Source organism: Bison bison, unplaced genomic scaffold (assembly GCF_000754665.1).
Source record: "Bison bison bison isolate TAMUID 2011002044 unplaced genomic scaffold, Bison_UMD1.0 scf7180017864270, whole genome shotgun sequence".
Taxonomy (NCBI): Eukaryota; Metazoa; Chordata; class Mammalia; order Artiodactyla; family Bovidae; genus Bison; species Bison bison.
The window spans coordinates 8,923,497-8,946,023 of NW_011494842.1; the positions used below are offsets into that span (position 1 = coordinate 8,923,497).

General features: G+C 47.1%; 1 protein-coding gene across 4 annotated transcripts in view; it reads left to right on the plus strand.

Annotated features, from left to right (window-relative positions):
- LOC104994953 (chromosome unknown open reading frame, human C6orf89) overlaps nucleotides 1-15,533 on the plus strand; it is a 41,361-nt gene extending 25,828 nt beyond the window's left edge. For all 4 annotated transcript variants that reach the window (XM_010848674.1, XM_010848672.1, XM_010848673.1 and 1 more), the window contains 5 exons: nucleotides 2,144-2,298; nucleotides 2,429-2,568; nucleotides 3,750-3,879; nucleotides 6,921-7,044; nucleotides 10,241-15,533. In XM_010848674.1, coding sequence (XP_010846976.1) covers nucleotides 2,144-2,298; nucleotides 2,429-2,568; nucleotides 3,750-3,879; nucleotides 6,921-7,044; nucleotides 10,241-10,335 — 644 coding nt within the window. In that variant the 3' untranslated portion in view covers nucleotides 10,336-15,533. The remainder of the gene's footprint in view (nucleotides 1-2,143; nucleotides 2,299-2,428; nucleotides 2,569-3,749; nucleotides 3,880-6,920; nucleotides 7,045-10,240) is intronic.
- The last annotated feature ends 6,994 nt before the right edge of the window (nucleotides 15,534-22,527 follow it).

Consider the following 22,527-nt stretch of genomic DNA (forward strand, 5'->3'; position numbering starts at 1 on the left):
AGAAGGTTATGACCAACCTAGATAGCATATTCAAAAGCAGAGACATTACTTTGCCAACAAAGGTCTGTCTAGTCAAGGCTGTGGTTTTTCCAGTGGTCGTGTATGGATGTGAGAGTTGGACTGTGAAGAAGGCTGAGCGCCGAAGAATTGATGCTTTTGAACTGTGGTGTTGGAGAAGACTCTTGAGAGTCCCTTGGACTGCAAGGAGATCCAACCAGTCCATTCTGAAGGAGATCAGCCCTGGGATTTCTTTGGAAGGAATGATCCTAAAGCTGAAACTCCAGTACTTTGGCCACCTCATGCCAAGAGTTGACTCATTGGAAAAGACTCTGATGCTGGGAGGGATTGGGGGCAGGAGGAGAAGGGGACGACAGAGGATGAGAGGGCTGGATGGCATCACTGACTGGATGGCCCTGAGTCTGAGTGAACTCCGGGAGTTGGTGATGGACAGGGAGGCCTGGTGTGCTTCGATTCATGGGGTCGCAAAGAGTCGGACACGACTGAGGGACTGATCTGATCTGAAGTTGCATTTGGGGCTTGCCAGGTGGTTCAGTGGTAAAGAATCTGCCTATCAATGCAGGAGACGCAGGAGATGTAGGTTCTATCCCTGGATTGGGAAGGTCTCCTGGAGGAGGGCAGGGCAACCCACTCCAGTATTCTTGCCTGGAGAATCCCATGGACAGAGGAGTCTGATGGGCTGCAGTCCGTGGGGTCACAAAGAGTCAGACACGACTGAATGACTGAACACGATGACTTATGCCTCATTGTATGTCCATTACCTGGAGTTGTGTTTTGACAAGAGTTCATCATATTTGACCTCTAGTAAGAAACATGTGAAAATACTCCAGAAAGGAAAATAAAAGGGTAACTGCAGCCTCAGCGTGCCGTTAAAACAGGTACCACTGAAGGTTTTCCGCTGCCCGTGGAGGCTCGCAGTGGTCTCTGTGTGCTCCTCCCGGGGGTGAGAATAGTGGGTAGTGCTGCCTGCAGGAAACACAGGGTTTGTCTGCAGGAGATGCGGGCTTGGGATGCACTGAGCACTCGCACTGCCCTCCCCGGTGAGTGTTCCTTATCCTGCAGACTCCTGCCTTGTGCTCACTACAGAAAATGTTTTGTGTTGAGTCAGTTTCCACGTCTGTTTCTTGGCTCAAAGAGCTAATTTCCTTTCAGCCACATTGGATTGTTGTCTTTTGTTCTAGGCTGTCTCCTGATTGGGTTTTCATTGGGTTTTAATCAGAAACCATCTGGTGAAAATTTTGGATTCAAATTAAAGATCTATCACAAACACATATCTCAGAGAACACAGATGAAACCCAGACTGGAACAGAAAGCAAACAAGACATAATGAAATAATATTATGAACAGAATAGTCTCAGAGGGAAGGAACGCAGAGAAAACCAAGAAAGGCTGCATAGAAACAGAGCCAACCCCTCAAAGAAGGACCCACCAGAGTAGGGTGTGGGGGAGCCAGCGAGCTCTCAATCAGGGCCTGAGTGGGGAGTTCTAGTTCTCACCACCCTGCAGTCCTTGGGGCTGGAAGCCACGGTTAGTAGCCCTTTCCCCTCCCCCAAACTGGAACAGAGTGCTGATGAGCAGAGGCCATTTACTTTACTCCACAGATGGGCCCTCTCTCCTCTCCATCCCTTCTCTCTGCACCCATTTCTCACTCTTCCTTCCCAGAGCTGTCCTGGGCCGGCCTTGTACCTTGTCCCTGTGAGCCCAGGGTGTAGGATATCAGAGAAATGCTGGCATCACTGGCAGTGGGACCACCCTGCCTGCCTGCCCCTCCCCCACGTGCTGTAGCCGGTTCAGACCTGTTGGTCACAGGTTAGAAAACTGGGAAAGAACTGCATCTCCAACCCCATGTCACAAATACAGCTCCCCAAACTGACATTAGTTATTGATTTGACTTAGGAGATACTTGTACGTGTTAAAAAGTATTTCCTCCCCTCTCCACCTCTGTCCCCTAGCTAGGCTCTCTGTTTCCTTCTTGAGGGTTAACTTGTTTGATACGTACCTTTTCAGCGGTCGCCCGTGGTGATCACCGTGAGCTTTTAAAATTTTTATGCCTCTCTGTCTCCATTGCTGGGCCTCCTGGATTCACCTGCTGTATCTGCTTTCTCCACATCCCTTCCTCTCTCAGACTTTGACCCCTGGTGGACAAATGACTGTGAGCAGAATGAGTCGGACCCCACCCCTGCCAACTGCACTGGCTGTGCCCAGAAATTACCCCTCCAGGTGATGCTCCTGGAAGATACCCCAAGGAGATTTGAGAGACTGCATCCTCTAGTGATCAAGGTGCGCAGAAAGACTGGTTCTCCCACTGCCTCATAACCCATTAAATGGCTAGAAAGCACCAGGCCCTGGGACATTCCTGATAAGTAATTCCGTGTTGTCTTGTTGCGCTTTTGTTTTCTGCCTCCCCAAGACGGGACAGTCCCTGTCGACTGAGGGGCTTCAAGACTTTTTGTGCCAGTATCCAGAGGTGACAGAAGGCTTCACCGAAGGGTTTTTCACCAAGTGGTGGCGCTGCTTTCCTGGACGGTGGTTCCCATTTCCGTATCCATGGTGAGTGCGGAAAGGGGCACCCAGCCATGTGTGTGTACAGAAAGAGGGCAGACCAAATGTCAAAACAGTACCAATTACTGCCGAGACCCTGCCATGCCCGGCACTGTGTAAACTTTACAGCACACCCTCCCAGTCAAGTGATAACTCCAGAGCACAGTGTTGAAAAACTGAGAGAAGGAGATGAGTTGAAGAGGTGTGTCAAGAGGGGCGTCACCATGGTGGACACTGAGATTGCCTAATAGAAGCATCACTCACTCCTAACTGCAGTGTTTAGCATTTGCTTTCATGCTGAGCGGGTCCTGAGTGTTGAGGACTGCAGAGAGAGCGCAAAGAATAAAAGGGAAGGTTATTTCGTGGCATTTGTTTGTGCCAGGCAGCATGCCTTAGTGCTTAGTGTCTGTTACTCGTTGGAGATGCTCATAATAGCGCTGGGAAGTCGGAATTGTCATTGTCGTTTTTCAGTTCAGGAAAAGTGGGAATCAGAGAGGTTAAGTACTTTGCTTAAGGTCACCCAGCCAACACTGAAACCCGCATCTATCTCCCTGTTCCTTCTCGGGTCTTATAGACGACATGGGCCATTTCTTGGGGGTAACCTTGCTTTCTACAAATAAAAGGAACGCAAGTTTACTTCTAGAATCATTCCAAAGAGGATTAAAACTGCTTTTTCAGGCTTTTTGTTGGGTAGTTTGTCTGCTTCTGCCTTTCTTTAAATTTGCTGTTTATGTGCATGATCAAATACTCAGTTTACGAGCTGAAACAGGCTTCCCACGTCGTACTGCTCCACTTCAAAAGGGTCATGATTGTTGCCCCCCTCCTCCTTCCTTCTCCTCTCTTGCCCTGCCTGCTGTTACTTCAGTCTCTTTGCCAAGAGGGAATGAATGGAGTGTTTCTTTTCGCCCTCTATATGTTGTTTTAGCTGGATTTTATAAACACCCCACCCACACAAGACAAATTGTGGCTGTAGAGTGAGTGTGTGTGTGTGAGTGTGTGTGTGATGTTTCAGTTAATTGATTCAGCATGACTGCTCTTCATGGTCCTAATACTTCCGTTGTTGTCCTGACATCTTTCCCTCTTCACCCACCACCCACAGTTTTCCCACCCTCACTGAGCTCTCTTTAGCCATGGCGTTGGGCTGGGTTGCCCAGTTTAACTACTTTTTCTCTCTTGTACACATTTTGCAGGAGAAGACCGCTGAACAGATCACACATTTTACATGAGCTTTTCCCTATTTTCACCTATCTGCCGTTTCCAAAAGAAGCCTCCTTGAAAAAATGCTTCCTTCTTCAACCAGAACCTATTGTGGGGAGTAAGGTAGGAAATTCTGAGATTTGGATCTAGAATTTTTCTCGTTTGGTACCGGGCTGATGTCATAATCAAAGCCTTCCTTGCATGTCAACTTAGAGGGTGACCTGAAGGGTCATCCACAGAATCTGGAGTTCTCTCTTCCTGCTGCTTGCCAACACACCTGCAGCGGCCTGACTTTTTACTGAAGGCATGCTTCCAGAAAGTCTAGTGACTTGCAGATCTATTTCCTGCCCTTAACACCTGGGGGCAAGCTACCTTTCTACATTAAAGGAAGTAGAATCCTCAAGTTTAAAGAGTCCTGAGCATGCAGTCAGACTTCTCTACCTCCAAGTAGAGAGCAGGCAGACTGTGAATGAATAGTGTGTAAATGAACAGTCCAACGTTTCTCATTTTGTGAGAAATTAAATGATTTGCCCAAGGGCACAGCAAGTTAGTAAGAGGTCTCACCTCATTCTCCACTCCCAGATTGGCTTTCCCCAGAAATAAACAAATGAGAAGCTTCAGATGGAGAGCAAAAAGGGAATGCAGAAAGCTTGGGAGCGTGGTTTGGGAACAGAAGGGTTGACAAGCCGTGCCTGAGGCAGTGTGTGGCGCTGCCTCTCACCTCCGTCCGTGGCCAGGTACCCGGAGCCCACGTTTCTCCTCTGGGGCCAGCAGACTGGGCAGAGCTTTACTGTGTTTGTGTCTGTTTACTTTTCTCTGAATTGCTTTTTTGTTGAGTCTCAACCCTGAGGAAGCTTTTTGAGTCTGGATTGGTTTGGAATAATTAAAAGGATGAACTTTCCTTTGTTAAAAAATTAAATTTGCTGAACTGCGACCCCTACCAACTCTGGGTTGTGTCTTTAACCTCCTGACACTATTGTTTGGGTCCAAATGTGCTGAATCGTGTTAAAGGAATTTCAAAGCCTTTAAAAAACAATCATTTTGTCTACAAGTAAGAACTTCTGCCTGCCAGCTGTAGGGTGGAGGTGCTGGGCTCTGGCCTCAGGTTTTAAAGAAGTTTATTCTGCTGCCTTCGGCTAGAACTCAGGGCCCTGGTATGATTTCATCTTCATAATTATGATATATGAAAAAATTATGGGTGAGGGCCTTCATCACTGTCTTGGGTTTTCCCACTTGAATCTTAATTTCAGCAGTCTGCCGAACAGGGACACCAGGGAGCCCAGCCAAAGGGGTAAATACAGAGTTCCGCAGACGCTTGTCAGAATCATCTTGTTGTGGTTCTCAAGGATGTTTTTGGAAGGGGAGTGGCCCAAATAGGCAGAAATCCTGAGAGTCTGATTTCTTAGAGCATCTGTTCCCCACCCTGGCCCAGGCTCTCCTTTCTCCACAGCCACGTTACTCCACCCTTGTTCCACATCCCTGGGCTCTGGACTCTGGTAAAGTCATGTGTCTGTGGGACCAGGTTCCAAAAGGCAGCCTTGGGATAGAAGATAAGCAGTGGGGTCCCGTTGTTGAGAGACCCTGAGGGAAGAGGTGAGGGGCTCCAGGGCCCACTTCACGCACCCCAGGATGTTGCCTCGGGCCGACCCATTCCATCCTGTTGTCTGCTTCTCCTCATCCTGAATGTGGAGGAGCGTGGTTCCAGCCCCTCTCAGGCCTATGTGAAATAGAGATATATCTGCTTAATTTTTGGTCTTCTGGAATTTTTTCAAGACTGCTCATGACAGGGCTTCTGTCAGTCACAGCAGCTCCGGACACTCGTCCTCCTCCTGTCACTACAGCAGCAGCTGCAGCGGCTCGAAGCGTTTCCATGGACACAGAGTCATGGCCAGGGCCTGTGGGGAGCAAGAGGGAGACCAGAGTTGGGAGGCAGGAGAGGGCAGGGCCACATTCTCAGGCCCTGGAGGACCCAGATGGTAGGAAAAAACAGGGCATGGCCTAAGGAGTCAGACTTCTGACTCCTGCTTTCTAAGGGCACATTAGGGATTGGGGTTTTCTCTTGCCATCTAGACAGGAAGAGAAGTCTGACCAAGAGCACCCTATCCCTTTGTTTCTATTTCCTGCCCCTCCTAAACCCCAGGCACATAGCAGTTTGCACTTAATGCTTGCTGGAAGCAGGACTGATTCCCTGGTGGTTCAATGGTAGGGAATCCACCTGCTGATGCAGGAGATGCCAGCTTGTTCTCTGGGTCAGGAAGATCCCCTGGAGGAGGAAATGGCAACCCACTCCAGTATTCTGGAAATCTCCATGGATGGAGGAGCCTGGCGACTACAATCCATATGCCCTCAGAGAGCTGTAGTTACCCGTGCAGTTGTACATCCTTAGCTTTCAAAATCAGAGGCTGATCTTACTGTTATTAGTCCTTAATCAGTAGCGTCATGTATCTGCTCACCTGGGTCTTGCCAAAAAATTGTGAACTTGAACTTGCTGCTGTCCGATTCTCTTGAAAAGTCTGACAGTAAGAAATAATATTCCACAGACTATTGCCCACAGGATATGCAGGCTGTCTGTCTGAATCAAACCAGACCCTCAGTTGACCGCATATTTAGACCACCACATGTTGGCCTCTGCGAGACTTTTGTTAAAATACAATTAAATATTTTGCCTATGACCTACTTGGAAACTATGGCTAGAAATTGTGAATTATGAAACTTGAGCCATTTCTGCTACAGGGCTGACATTGCAGATGTTGCCTACAAAACTACACAATGTCTCTTTAAGAAAAACCCTAGAAGAGATCTTACCATGGGACTTCCCTGACAGTTCAGTGGTTAAGACCCTGAGCTTCCATGGCAGAGAATGCAGATTTGAACTCTGGTTGGGAGCTAAAATCCCCCATGCCCCCTTGACATGGCCAAAAAAAAAAAAAAAAATAGAAATCTTTCATTAGACTCAGTACGGGGAGACGCCATGCTTAGCAGAAACTAATTTGTTTTTTGTCCTTCGAACAGAATTGTGAGTTTTATTCTTGGTTCTGTCTTCCTCTTTGCTTAGGCTGCTAGGAAACCCAGAGCCACACGTGTAAGAGTTTTTGTCTGCTCCTCTCCCACGCCCCAGGATGTGACTTGGTTTTCCTTCCCTTCCCCTGTGTCCTTTCCTCCAGATGCACAGGATGCATGACCTGTTCACCATCGGCAGCGGGGAGGCCATGCTGCAGCTCCTCCCGCCCTTCCAGTGCCGCAGCCACTGCCAGTCCGTGGCGATGCCACTGGAGCCAGGCGACATCGGTATGTGGAGCCCCCAGAGGGCAGGGGCAGCCACAGGGTCGTCTTAGTTTTTAACTCAAAAAAGCATTCTAAAAATTAAATATTGCCTTTACAAATATTTATTAAAGTAAAAAATAGCTTTTTTTATTAGCAAGGTCAATTATTTATGCTTAGATGTAATGATAAGTAATTACTGAGAAAATGTAGCAAAGAGCAGTGGGTCATATGCACATTTAGAATGCATGTGTCCATTGGCTTTCGAGATTTCAAATTAGGAGGAATTATTATGGAAAATATTCAGAGCAATACTTTCTTTGCAGATAAGGAAATTGAGACCAAGAGAGGAGAGGTGACCATTCCAAGGCCCAACTGTCAGTTAGGCAAAGCATCAGTTTTAAGTGACTCCTTTTACACAGACAAGCCAGAGGAGGTCCAATTCAGATTCGATGAAACCCTTTCTGTGCCCAGTTTGCTAGTAAAACAATTCAGGCAGTATGTAAGGGCAACAGTCACACAAGGAAATACTACCTTCCTTGTGGATCCCACAGTCTGGTCACAGCCTCACAGTCATGACCCACCCTTGGCTCCATGATTTCCCGACTGTGACTTGTTCTGTGCCTTAACCATCTAAAAATTGGTTCCAAAGAAACAGACTTGAATCAACCACTGTCAGTTTGACAATAGAACTGTCTTGGCAGAAGCAAAATAAATTAACAAGCATCACCGTTGCCCTTCTTGTTTTTCTTGCCTCACAAAACCTAGGGGAGCCCTGACTCCCTGACAGAGCCCAGACCGATTTTCCAGTTTATTTCTTTTTAGTTTTTCTATTTGGAAGACCTCGGTCCCTAGAAACCTCTCACCTCACTTGGAGGTAGGGTGCATACTGAAAACTGCCAAACTTTAATCCAAATTTCATAACTTATTTCAATTTAAAAATGAAAACAATGCACAAATTAAGCATTTAGCTGATAATGGAGCACAGCTGGCCTGGCCCTTGAGGATTACTGCAAGAAAAGAGGATTCTTGTGTGGAAGTTACTCCAAACCCGTCATTCTGTAGTGGAGTGATGCTGCACAAGTCTGCATGGCATTCTGGTTTTGGAATGTGTAGCTGTGTTTGACAAAGTTTCTGTCTTATGTTCTACAAATGCCTGACAGTTCAGACAGCTACAGAAACACTTTCGTTATCCAAATTCCAGGTTTTCAGCTCCCACAAGCATCCCGAGTGCCAATTATAGAATTAAGGAAAAAAGGAAAAAAAAAAGATGCGTGACTGGCAGTGATCAAAGAAGCTTTGATTGTGTGATCAAAGGCTGGTGTGGCTGGTCCAGAATGGCCCAGAATCCAGAGACTGATCCTTGTCATTCTGTGACAGCTTGCTGACTGGAGGGAGGGAAAGGAGCCCTGTGCTTGGCAGTGTCCGTGAAGGGCAGAACATGATAGGAATGTGGAGAAGGGATGGAGGCTGATGAGAACCAGGGAAGAGGGCAAGTCAGGAGAAGGCTGGGTGTGGGGAGGGCTGGGGAGGACAGTGGACCCGGGAAGCAGCGGCAGAAAGAGAAGCAACGGCTGCAGCTGCTGCAGGGAAAAATGAGGACAGAAAGGCAGACCCTGACAGTGGACGGGAGTAACTTTAGTGGCTGTTAAACAGATGGCCACTCCTGCACCTCAGAGACCCTCAAGAATAGCACCATGTCAAGCAGATTCTGTGTTTTTTGACAAAATAAGCATTTTCCCATGATGGCTGGATTCAGAGGGCAGTGCTCACGATCACCAGAAAACCCATGACGGACGGCATTTTCAAGAGTGACGTGGGTATCAAGCGTCAGAGGCTGATACAGCTAAGCCCATGTTACCTGCCGTGATGGTACAGTCACGGCTCATAGTGACCCTTCTTGAGTCACCAAACAGAGGTTACATTCCATTCAGTGCTCCCAGTTTAAAGATGAGTGGTGTATATCCTTCTCTAGAAAATTTTTCATCAGGAAGTTACTGATGTATTAAAGTTTTTAAATTTTACCTTTCTAGCCCATTCCTAGATATCATTGCTGAAATGATACAGGTCATGACCCTAGGGTTCGTAAAACAGCCCCTGGGAAGGACCCTTGGCAAATAAGTTCTTGAGTCACTGACTTTGGGAAATGCCTGTCTTGTTGAAACACAGTACACATTAGTGTACAAAAGGCTCTGAAAAGCCCTGGAGGGATCTGGTGTTTTTAAAACTTACTTGACCACGGAACCCTTTTTTCCCTGCACTGTCTTATAGGGTGCTACTGTTTGCAGAATACAATTTAGGAAGTATTGGTTTGAGTTAATCTGGATGTTCTATAATGAGACCATGTTGTGTATAACCTCAGGAGAATTGGACAGGGCGCCCTGGCCTCCCTTAGAACCCGTCCTGTCTTTTTGCTGAAAAAAAATGACCCTGAGAATTGATGCTCCATATCAACCTTATCTGGGGCTTCCCTGGTGGCTCAGTGGTAAAGAATCTGCCTGCAGTGCGGAAGCCTCAGGAGATGCAGATTTGATCCCTGGATCAGGAAGATCCCCTTGAGGAACCCCTGGATGAGTATGGCAACCCACTCCAGTATTCTTGCCTGGAGAATCCCATGGACAGAGGAGCCCAATGGGCTACAGTCTGTGGGGTTGCAAAGAGTCAGACACGACTGAGTGACTTAGCACACACACATGCACATCAGCCTTATCTAGGGCTTCCCAGGTGGCGCTAGTGGTAAAGAACCCGCCTGCCAATGCAGGAGACGTGAGAGCTGCAAGTTCGATCCATGGGTTGGGATGATCCCCTGGAGGAGGGCATGGCAACTCACTCCAGTATCCTTACCTGGAGAATCCCATGGACACGGGAGCCTGGGGGACTACAGTCTATAGGGTCACACAGAGTCGGACACAGATGAAGCCACTTAGCACACACAGATGCATCAGCCGTATCTAGAACATCCTGCTTTTGTAAACCTGCCGAACTGTGATTCACAGTTACCCAGGTGAGGGGTGACGCTGAAACACTTTGGTTCATGCTTGGATGAACCCGTATGATAGCTGGGGACACTTATGCTAGGAAGAGCTCACAGACCTCCAGAGCAGGAATGGCCTCTGAGTCTGTAGGTGAATCAGGGCAGCTCTGCAGACGCGCTTAGCTCGTGCCCACAAGTCGGCCCAGTCCCTACCACTTACACGCTTTCCTGTCGCTGTCTCCCTTCAAGGCTACGCTGGTGCCACCCACTGGAAGGTCTACATTATAGCCAGAGGGGTCCAGCCTTTGGTCGTCTGCGATGGAACCACCCTGTCAGAGCTATAGGACACAGATCTAAAGGAACAGCTTTGAGAGCTGAAGACCAGATCGAGATGGAGAGAGTAAAAACAAAAAACGATGAAACCACTTTCCAGGGGTTGGTTACTTAATCACCTGCCCTGTGCATGCATGTGTGAGCCAGTTGTGTGCTGGAGGCAAAGGCCGGAGCCTGGGCCTCCCAACTCTTCCAGCCCAGCCACTTGGCCAGGACTCCGCCACCAATACCCATCTATGAGAGATGGGCCTCTGCCCAGCCCCTTGGCACCAAAGCCTTGAGGCTGCCTTCAGGCAGGGAGCAGGGTTGGTACCCTCCCTCACTTGCATGGCATGATCCCCTCTGCTGGCTCCTGGCCATGAGAGGGCAGTCAGCAGGTCCTGACTTCAGCGCCATCCTCTGCCAGGTGGGCCTGCCTGTCCCATCTCCCTGGTAACACCACCCTGTACATCTTTTGGAAAGCCACGGATGGTTAAAGAAGTCATGGCAGTTTCCCAAGCACAGTGGAATATCGAACCAGTGAAAAGGATCAAACAACCTCAAACTGCACTCGAGAAGTGCACTTCTTTCCCAAGTGCGAGTGGCTCTCGGAGTCTCCGGTGCCAGGTCAGAGCCTGATTATAATTGAAGCGGTAATTCCTAAGGTAATACCTTCCTCCATTTGGGTCAGGTTCTCAGTCTCTCCCTCCCTCCCTGCTCCCTCGCCTGTCTGGCCGGCTTCTCAGCAGTTGGGCTCCCAGCGCCCCTCCCTTGGCCCAGCCAGAGCCCTTTACTGCTGAGGCAGCACTGCTCTCATCAGCTGTGTTGCTTTTACCAAATGTCTTCAGAAGGGGGTGAGTTAAGAGTGCTGGCCCGGGGAGAGGGCACCTCCCCGGGTTTGATCTTTAGGGTCCGACTTTCTGCAGAGATGTTTTACAGATGTGTCAAAGTGATGTTGTCATGTGGCTAGGGAAGGAACTCCAGACGCAAGGTGCTGGTCAGCTGGGCGTGCGACTGTGCGGCTGTCTGTCTTGAAATGATTTCTCTCTCCGTACTGGGAACCAAGGCGAGGTGTTTTTAATTCTTGTGAAAATACAAAACTGTGTTCCTTTTGATTGGATGATTCGCTCTGCTCATTGTTTTCCCCAAGTGCTTTTTGTATGTCTTAAGTGTACAAATAAGGACACTTTTTTGTTTCCTTTCCCCCTTTATTATTCCTTTATCGACTTTGTTAAATATCTGGCCTCTGATCATGCCATTGCCAAGCTGAAGGAAAAGAGGCAGACCATGCTACAGCCTCTGGTTCTGAACTGCAGAAATCAGACCGATAGTGGAGGTGTCTGCCGTGTTGAATTACAGACCAGAGGCAGACAGTGGTGGGGGAAGAGGATGGGGCTCACCGTGGGGTCCTCGTCATCCTTTGACGGCACCCCTGCACCCTGCCCCAGGCCCTCTTTCTCTACACATCTCGTGAGCATCAGTGAGGATCAGTGTGTGCTTGAATGGCCTGTTTAGGGGCTTGTAGAGGACAGGGAGGGTTCACATCGCTCAGAGCCTCCTCCACAGACTTGAGTGAAAGTAGGATGAACTGTACCTGAGGGAATTTTTGCTTAAAAGAGTCAGTACCATGTGTGCAGTAATACAGGAAAAACAAAACTTCATGTCCGTATAAAAGGCACGCTGCTAAGCAGTTACAATTTAAGAGGTTTTAAATCAGAGGGACCAGTCAGAGGCCAGCTTTGTGCATACTTTAGAGCCTTTGCAATGTCCTTGCCCCTGGTGATATGTAAACAAGTTCTTTAGAGGTCTCTCAGAGTTCTCTTAAATTAGGCCTTTTGGGTTAACAGAAGAGAGGGTTACTTAGGAGCAAAGCAACTGTTTTGGTGATCCAAATTCCCCATTTTACTCCAGCCCTTCACACCTTAAATGATCATAAAAATACCATCTTCAACTCAAAACTGAACGAGTCTTGTGTGTGTGTTGGTGTTCTGAGGCCTTCTGTGGGAGGTCCCCAGAGCTGTCAGCTGTCTTCAACAAAGAATGGTCTGCAGCAGATAAGTAGAAACTTTCCGTGTGTACACTACTCATTTTACTTAACATCTGTCCAGTTCAGAATTGAATGTAGATTTATGTTAGGGGTGAAATTCTTCAAAGAAGGTTTTTTAAGTAATGTACCTTCTTCTCAAGGTAATTCTGAAAAGCAGACTCTACCACTGACTGGTCAGTGGTCAGTGAGTAACCAGCTAGTTCCTTTCCAGTTACCCAAGGCTTTGTGTGAGTGTGCCGCGGGGTCACCCCTGCTCACCTCGCTCTCAGCTCCTTCGTGGAAGCAGCAAAAGTTTCTCCACATGACCCAGTGTGGGAAGGAGGCTCATGAAGATGAGGAAGCAGGGTCAGGGGGCTGGTGGGGCCATAGAAATCCCCGTGTCTACCACCACCCTAAGAACAGTCACAGGGCTTGCTTTAAACAGAGGGCCTTGCTCACAAGTTTGTTGAGTGTTTACCAAGAGGTGACATGGCAGTGAAACTCATGTACTGCGTTTCTCTGGGGAGAAAGGCTGCTTTGGCCCCAGTTTGAGGCATTATATCCAGGTGTCTTGAGGTTCCTGAGAGTTGGATGTTGAGAAGAACACTACCCCTGCCCTGGTTCATGAAGAACATAAGTAGAACTTACCCTCCCCCAACTCTCAATTTGTTCAGCAGGGGGAGAGAGTAAAGTAACCATAGTTTATGAAAACAGAATCTGCCTCTTTGGTGAAATACAAAACAATCTATGAAATAGACAAATTTGGGGTCATTTTCTGAGAGAAAGACATAGTAATGTTTCTTAATAATGCAATAGTCCGGTCCAGCTTCAGAGTGTCTGGGTACGCGTGATCTTCTCCTCTGATCTTTGCCCAGTCCTGTGAAGCAGCTATGAGAGCCTCGTTTACAAGTAAAGAAACTGGGGCCGAGGACAGTTCCTTTGTCGGCGGCTGATGGCTGGCTCCACAGCAGTGTCTTCCCGCGCCAGTGCAGAGTGGTGCCCAGGAGGAAAGCCGTGGGTCTAGCTGACTCTGGTGTGCCCAGCTGAGTGGGAGAACCTAGGGGCAGGCTCAGCAAGCCAGGAACTCTTCAGGGTTTGTTTTCAAAACTGTTTGAGACAGAAATGGAGAGAAGCTAACAGATGACTTCTATAAAAAGCCCTTCCCCCGTCCCCACCTGAAAGCGCTTTTTAGGAGTGAATGTTCCAGCCATTTTCCCATCATCGCAAGTTTCCAGACGTGTGACCAGCAGAGGGACTCAGCCCAATTCCAGTTGTGGGTCCCCTTGGAGTTCACATCACTTGTTTTTTTAGCTCGCGGTTTTCTATTCCCTTCTTCCAAAACCCAGCATAGACCTCGGTGTAGGAGCAATTTTAAAACAAAATAATTCCTTAGCTGCAGGTGATGGCCTCAATCATTTTATGTTTTTTATATAGGCAGTGTTCTTTTTTTTTTTTTTTGGCTGCACCACATAGGGTGTGGGATCTTAGTTGCCTGACCAGGGATTGAACCCGCATCCCCTGCACTGGGAGCACAGAGTCTTAACCACTGGACCACCAGGGAAGTCCCTCAGTCATTTTAATACAATCTGGATGCAGTTTTGCTCATTAGCCAGCGGCTTCCGTAGTGAAAATTGAAACCCTCAGAGTAGATGTTTGCTTCTCCTGTAATCCTCACCCAGCAGGCGGCCAGGTTGTAGAGGAAAGAGACTAGAGCAGGGAGAGAGTCGATCTTGTCTACCTTTCGAGAATCAGTTCTCAAACAGGAATATTTTAGACTTTTAAGTTTTCCTATCGCTAGAAGACAGACTCTCCTGACTTATAAGTTGCACACTCATTAACTTCCCCTTTTCAGCTTTTTCACCCACTAAAATTGGTTGAAGGAAGGGAGTGCCAGAGACGTGGTTTAACATAGCATTTTGGTTTGAGAACCTCTCCACGTTCGGACCCACGGATATTGGGTCCAGAGCTGACGCACGTCAGGGCCAGGAGGCTAGGCAGATGAGGTGCTTACAGAGCGAGCTCTGTCACAAATGGAAAGTTTGTGCTCTGTCGCCATCAGCCTCTCCATATCCAGCAGCTGCTTCTGCAGAAGCATCTCAGAGAAGACGGACAGGTGGTCTCCCTCGGGCACCACGTCTGAGTCCACCCGCCCTGGGTGCGGCGTGGCTCTTAAGTGCTGGCCCTGGTGAGAAGCCCTCCAGCCAGCTCGTCTGCCGTCCAGGTTGCTTTGCGTCTGGTTTTCGTGCCCTGCATAATTTCAGCATTAGAGCTAACTACACCCATCATGTCTCCCTCTCTGGAGACCGTGAGACGTCCAGATCTTTGCAGAATACTGGAGAGAAGAAATGTTACGAAACTCCTAAGCGGAGGCCTGGAACTGTCCAGACATGATGGGGCTGCCCACAGGCCACTCCTGCCTTCATGCGTCTGTCTGTCTGTCAGCCAGTGTCAATCTAAGAGTGGGCCATAGCTGCAGACACCCGTGCTGAGAAGGGAAACCAGCTTAGTTTTGAGTTTCAGACAGAAATTGGAGAGTCGGGACATCTGCTTCACACCAGGCTTAATTTATCTCCTTATCCCTCTCCACGGCTCTGTGGGGGAGGTGAGGTCAGCCTGCAAAGCCACCTTGACCTACAGCTCAGCAGGGTCCCAGCCTTCAAACTTTAGCCCCTCAGAGCGCTTCCAGCCATTTCAGGAACAAACACTTACCTGTGAGAGTTGGTGACCAGAACTGGGTGGACACACGCTGTTATTCCCAGAGAAGGCGCAACCTCCGCCATAGATGACCTTCCCTCCAAACTTCTCTCCATAGTCTCATCCTCAGAAAAACGCTAGCCATGGTCTCTTCCTCCTCCTCCTTCCTGTGGGAAAGTCAGTGACAGACGCCTAGGGCGGAAGGGAGTGGGAACTGGGCACTCAGCAAAGTCCCTGCCGCCACCAGGGGCGGGATCCAGGATGGCTGCAGCTCCTCTCTATGGAGCCAGGGGTGGCGGGCCCCGGGGGTTCCCGGTGAGCAGAGGGGCGGACACCTGTCCAGCCACGTGGGCTCCGAATGGTCTAAGATGTTACTCTGTGTTCAATGTGGAATGTTGATTGTAACTTAATGTACCTACCGCAAACTTGTAAAGAATGTATGTACATTAAGGTTTCATGTGACAGAAATTTTTACTTTTTGCAATTAAAAGTGTGTATGTTGGTTGATAAGAACTGGCCTGTACTTGGTGTCATCCTTTGGTGTCCGATTTTCTCTTCTCCCGCAACTCAGAGACTGATAGTCACATCCTACTCCTGAGGCAGGCCTCTGCTGTGGGCCTCCAGGTCACCTGTCCACCCCGGCCTGGGTCCTGTCTCACATCCGCACTGAGCTTTGCACTCCCTCACATTCACAGACGCTTCTTTTACCCCCTTCTAACCGTTTGCATGCAATGGCTTCTGATCTGTTCAATTCTCAAATTTCAGTCCTCCTGTTAATACCCTCCCCTGTTCTTGCACTTTGCCCAAAATTCAAATGAGACCCTCAACACCTTTCTCCTTCTGCCAGCTGGCTGCACACAGCCCAGGTGCCCTCACAGTGTCGCCTCACCCACATGTGTCCTTGGTCCTCGCAGGAGGAAAGCGAGGCCCCCCTCGCTGGCTGGCGCCCTCACTAGCTCACCCCCAGGCCCCACTTGCAGCACTCTGTTAACTCAGTTGCAGATTTAAGTCATTTTTGTGTGTTTATTCTTTTTTGAAAATTTCTTTGTGCTATATGCACAATTTTATATCAATGCATAAATATGGCCATTTCCTATATAGTATTTAGTGTTCTCTCTTTTTTTCAGTTTTTTGAAAAATAATAATTTTCTCTTTTGTTTTTACTCTTTGGGCTGTGCTGTACAGCATGTGGGATCTCAGTTTCTCGACCAGTGTAGGCCTTCTGCATTGGCAGCATGAAGTCTTAACCACTGGACCTCCAGGGACATCCCCTGTTTTATTACTTGCTGCACCCTTCTCCTGGAGAAGGAAATGGCAACCCACTCCAGTGTTGTGGCCTGGAGAATCCCAGGGACGGGGGAGCCTGGTGGGCTGCTGTCTGGGGTCGCACAGAGTCGGACACGACTGAAGCGACTTAGCAGCAGCAGCAGCAGCAGCAACAGCACCCTCTCCCTCCCCTACCTCATCCCTCCTCTTCCCTGGTCAGGCGAATATAATATGCATACAGCCACATCCTGCCATACATCTTCCCACTCTTTCTTCCGTGTTCTCTGTAATCATAATCAGAAATCACAAGACTTGTCATTGATTGGCCAAAAGTGGGATCATGTTATAGGCACTTGATGTTTCTTGCTTTTCTTCCTCAATACCTCACAGAGTTCCCTTCAAGTCAGCTGGCATACTGGCATAGCTCTCTAATCCATTCTTTTTAGTGGATAATATTCTATGGTGTGGATATGCCATCGTGTATTCAACTTTTCTCTTGCTGGTAAATCACATCCTGTTCAATGATTATCTGGATTATGAGTCAAGGAGTCTAGAGTTAATTTTTTTAATGCTTGTTTTTAAAAAATACATATTCATTCTTGTTTGTGCCAAGTCTAATGTATGTTCTTTGAAAATTAGTGCATTCCATAATGCTATTCATTAACCTGCTTGAAAACTGTACTTCAACCAAAAAAAAAAAAAAGAGAGAAGATAAGTCTTGATTCCATGTAAAAAGGTGGCAGAATCACCAGGCCCCTTTTCTCGACCCCTCTATAGCCCTTGACACTGACCTGTGGAAAACCGCTCCCTCCCCTGGCCTCTGTGCGACCACTGGTCCCCTCTTGAGACTCCTCTTTCCACTCGTCTCCTCTATAGGACCTCCCACCCGTCTCTGAAATATTAGCCTCCCCTACCAGTCTGCCCCTGGATCCTCCTCTCTGCTTCCTTCCTGGGAGAGATCTCAGCTCTTTGCTTTACCTTCCACCCATGGGCAAGTCACCCATGAGCTCAGGCCAGGCCCGCTCCTCACCTGAGCTCTAGACTTGTCAATCCAAGCATCGGGATCTCATCTCCATCAGCTCTCTCCCAAAGCACTTCTAAGTCACCGTGTACACAACAACCGTGCAGTCTCCGAGGGTTCCTGTCTTTCCCCCAAGCCTCTGCTTCTGGTCAGAACCAAGCTCCGGAGCCCTCTGCCTCCTTGTCACATGCCCAGCCCCAGTTTAGAGCCTCGCTGTTTCACTCCTGGACTTAGCCAGTGATTGCCCTGTTTCTCGTGTCCTCCCTACCGTCCCAGTTCACCATCCACTTAGCTGCCCCAGGGATCTTTCTAAAGCATCTGTTCCTTCACTTCCTTGCTCAGCACCCTTCAGTGGCTCTCCATTACCCATAAGATAGGAAGTCCTGGCTGGCCCCTCCAGCCTCATTCCACTTCTTTCCTTTGCTTTCCCTGCTCATCTACTGTGCCCCACCTCTACTGGACTGTCCATAATTCCTAGAAACATCCAGACTGTTGAGTTTGTCCTCTTTCTTTTTTTTTAAAGAGCAGTTTTAGGTTCATAGCAAAATTGAGCAAAAAGTCAGTTCTTGCATACCCTCTACCCTCACACAGGCACAGCTCCCCTCAACTATTGACTTCCTGCACCACAGTGGTACATGTTAAAGTCAATGAACCTTCACGGACACATCACCACCCAAAGTCCATAGTCCACTTACATTAGGGTTCTCTCGGTGTTTCATATTCTGTGGGTTTGGACAAACGCATACTGACGTGTCGGCTTCCCCGGTGGTGCTAGTGGCAAAGAACCCACCTGCCAATGCAGGAGACATAAGGGGCGTGACATTGATCCCTGGGCTAGGAAGATCCCCTGGAGGGGAGGGCGTGGCAACTCTCTTGAGTATTCTTGCCTGGAAAATTCCAGAGGAGCCTGGCAGGCTATGGCCCATAGGGTCACAAAGAGTCAAAGACGGCTGAAGCAACTTAGCACGCACCCATACCGACATGTACCCGTCACGATAGTGTCATACAGAATATAACATCATACAGAATAGTTCCACTGCCCTAAAAAATACTCTCTGCTCTGTCTATTCAACCCTTCCCTCCCTGCTGATCTTTTTACTGTCGCCGTAGTTCTGCCTTTTCATACTGTTCATGGGGTTCGGAGGAGAAGGGGATGACAGAGGATGAGATGGTTGGATGGGAGTGGACGTGAGTTTGAGCAGGCTCTGGGAGTTGGTGATGGACAGGGAAGCCTGGCATGCTACAGTCCATGGGGTCGGAAAGAGTCGGACATGACTGAGTGAACAGAACTGACAGTTCTGCCTTTTCCAGAATGTCACATAGTTTACATCCATCACACGATATGTAGCCTTTTCAGATTAGCTTCTTTAATTTAGACATATGCATCTGAGAGTTTTCTCCATGTCTTTTCATAGCTTGACAACTCAGTTCATTTTAGCACCAAATGATATTCTATTGTCTGACTGTATCACAGTTTATCCATTCACCTATTTGGTTGCTTCCAAGTTTGGGCAGCAATTATGAGTAAAGCTGCTGTGAACATCTGTGTGCAGCTTTTTTTCAACTCCTTTGGGTAAATACCCAAGAAGCAGGGTTGCTGGCTCGTATGATAAGGGTAATGTTTAGTTTTGTAAGAAACTGCCAGACTTTTGGCACCCCATTCCAGTACTCTTGCCTGGAAAATCCCATGGACGGAGGAGCCTGGTGGGCTACAGCCCATGGGGTTGCTAAGAGTCGGACACGACTGAGCGACTTCACTTTCACTTTTCACTTTCATGCATTGGAGAAGGAAATGGCAACCCACTCCAGTGTTCTTACCTGGAGAATCCTAGGGATGGGGGAGCCTGGTGGGCTGCCGTCTATGGGGTTGCACAGAGTCGGACACGACTGAAGCGACTTAAAAGCAGCAGCAGCAGCCAGACTTTTACAAAGTGGCTGCACCATTTTGCATTTCCACCAGGAATAACTGACTTAGCAGCAGCAGCAGCAGCAGTTGCTCTATGTCCTTACCAGCGTTAGGTATTGTCAGTGTTCTGTATTTGGGCCATTCATACCTCATTGTTAAGTTGTTTTTTTTTTTTTTGCTGTGCTGAGCGGCTTGTGGGATCTTATTTCCCTAAACAGGGGTTGAACCCAGGCAATGGCAGTGAAAATGCCGCATCCTAACCACTGAACCACCAGGGAATTCCCTCACCGTCCTTTTAATTTGCAGTTCCCTACAACATACAACGTTGAATCTCTTTTCACATGCTTACTTGCCATCTGTGTATCTTCTTCAGTGAGGTATCTGTTCAGGCCTTTGGCCCATTTTGTAATCAGGTAGTTTATTTTTTTATTGTTTTTTTTTTTTTTTATTGTTGAGTTTTAAGACTTCATATGTTTTGGATAACAGTCCTGGATCCAACATACATTTTATAAACATTTTCTCCCAGTGGGTGGCTTGTTTTCTTATTCTCTTGACATTATCTTTCACAGTGTAGAAATTCAACATTTTAATAAAGTCCAGCCTGTCAGCTGTTTCTTTCACAGATCATGCCTCTGGTGTTACATCCAGAAGTTCACCCACATACCCAAGATGACCTTAATTTTCACCTGTGTCATCTTCTAAGAGTTTTATAGTCGTGTGTTTTACATTGAGGTCCATGAATGATTTTGAGTTAATTCTTTTGAAGGGTGTTAGGTCTGGGTTTAGATTTTTTTTTTTTGCATGTGGGTGTCCACTTGTTTCTGCACCATTTGTTGAAAACACTGTCTTTGCTTCATTGTATTGCCTTTGCTCTTTTGTCCAAGATCAATTTGCCGTATTTATGTGGATCTATTTCTGGGCTCTCTTCTGCTCTATTGATCTTTGCTATGTTGCCGATACCAGATGATTTTGATTACTGTAGACTCTGGTAAGTGTTGAGGCCCAGTTGTGCCAGTCCTCTGACTTTGTTCTTCTTCAATATTGAGTTGGCTATGCTGGGTCCTTGGCCTTTCCATGTAAACCTTAGAATCAGTTTGTCGATGTTCACAAAATAACTTGCTGGAATTTTGATTGAAACTGCATTGACTCTACAGATCAAGTTGCATCCAGGTTGTTTTTACTTCCAGGTTATCATTCTTATCCCATGATATTTTTAAACTTCAATATGTCCTTTTTGCTCAGTTTGAATTCCATTGTATTAGCGCACATTCCTTCAACATGACACATGTCCTTTAGGCTTTCTTACTAAATCAAGCTGACGAGCCTCTAGACACCATGTTGAAGATAGCTATTTCACCGATCTTAGTTTTTCAGAATAATGACTTTATTATTTCTGTAAAAATGATTCATTTTCTTTTAAAGTATTGAAGGCAGTTTGAATGATGTTATGGAAACCTCCACCCAGACATAACTACTGACAGCATTCTAAGCATCTCGAGAGTATTCCTAGCTAGAAGGTTAGATTAAAATGCTTTTATTAAAATGGGCCCAGTCATATCAAAGAATAAAAATGCTATATCAATTTTATATAATTATGATAGAAGAAAAAGAAAGTGAAGTAGACATTTCTTTCTCCCCCACACAAAAAATTGATTCCTTAAAAACCTCTCTGAAGTTAAGATTATGAGAAACATTGAAAAAACTGGAACTGTTCGCAATAAAGTTTCATTTCTAGGCGATATGTTTCAAGGTTCTGAAGATAAAAAAAATAGCTCATTCCTTCTCCAACCTTATCTCTTCCTCTACTTTTCAATCTGTATGAATTACAGCTACATGGATATTATCACTGTTGAATTTCCTTCTGCTCTGAAATCATCATTCCCAGAATTATTTAGCCTTCATTTTATATTTAAACTGATCTGTGACTCACCAGCAGTACTTTTACCATCACTTCTCATTCCTGAGTTGTTTTCAAACTCTTGGTTGGCTGAATCATCATTAAGTTTTTCAGGGAATGGCTCATAAATGCTGTGTTTTCTGCATTTGAGAATGTCTCTGTGGTCTTTATGCTTGAATACAACTTGGCTGAGTAAAGTATTCTTGCATCACACTTTCTTTTGCTCAGAACTTTGGAGGCATTTCTCCATTGTCATTTGGCAGCTTGACTGTTCGTAGGAACAAGGTGGGCCACCCTAAGATTTCCCCTTTCAAATAAAAGTGACTTTTTCCCCTTTCTTCTTCTTCCCCTCCTCACCTGCCTCTTTCTTCTTCCTCTCCTCCTCCTCTCCTTCTTCTTCTTTTTCTTCATCCGTATGCTTGAAGAATTCTTTCTTTTTTATTCTTTATCACCTTCTCCTAGAACAAGGTATACTCTTTTGAGTTGCAATTCCAGTCTTCATCCTGGGGAAGATGTCTTGTATCTTCCTTAAAATGGATGCTTTTTCATTTGTTAGGTTTTCTCTTTCAGATTCTGCCTTTATTCCTTTGTTTCATTGTCTTGATCTTTTATCACTATTGCCTTGTCTCTCTCTCCTGTTTTTTTGGCCACCTGGTGTGGCACGCGAACTCTTAGTTCCCAGACCAGGGACTGAACCCTCGCCCCCTGCAGTGGAAGCCATCTTAATCACTGGACTGCCAGGGAAGTCCCTCTTCTCTCTCTTTAATACCTGTCTTTTTTTCTCATTTACCATGAATATCTCAAGGGTTCCCTCTGTATCAATTTATTTTTCAGCCATATCTATTTAGTTTCTTGTTATTTTTGATATGCTTGTTTTATAGAAGTGCCAACAGTTTGTTCCCTTTCTATTCAGTTCAGTCGCTCAGTCGTGTCCAACTCTTTGCGACCTCGTGAACTGCAGCACACCAGGCCTCCCTGTCCATCACCGACTGCCGGAGTCTACCCAGACCCATGACCACTGAGTCAGTGATGCCATCCAACCATTTCATCCTCTGTCGTCCCCTTCTCCTCCCACCTTCAATCTTTCCCAGCATCAGGGTCTTCTCAAATGAGTCTGCTTTTCGCATCAGGTGGCCAAAGTATTGGAGTTTCAGCTTCAGCATCAGTCCTTCCAATGAACACCTAGGACTGATCTCCTTTAGGATGGACTGGTTGGATCTCCTTGCAGTCCAAGGGACTCTCAAGAGTCTTCTCCAACACCACAGTTCAAAAGCATCAATTCTTTGGCACTTAGCTTTCTTTATAGTCCAACTCTCAGATCCATAAGTGACTACTGGAAAAACCATAGCCTTGACTAGACGGACCTTTCTTGGCAAAGTAATGTCTCTGCTTTTTAATATGCTATCTAGGTTGG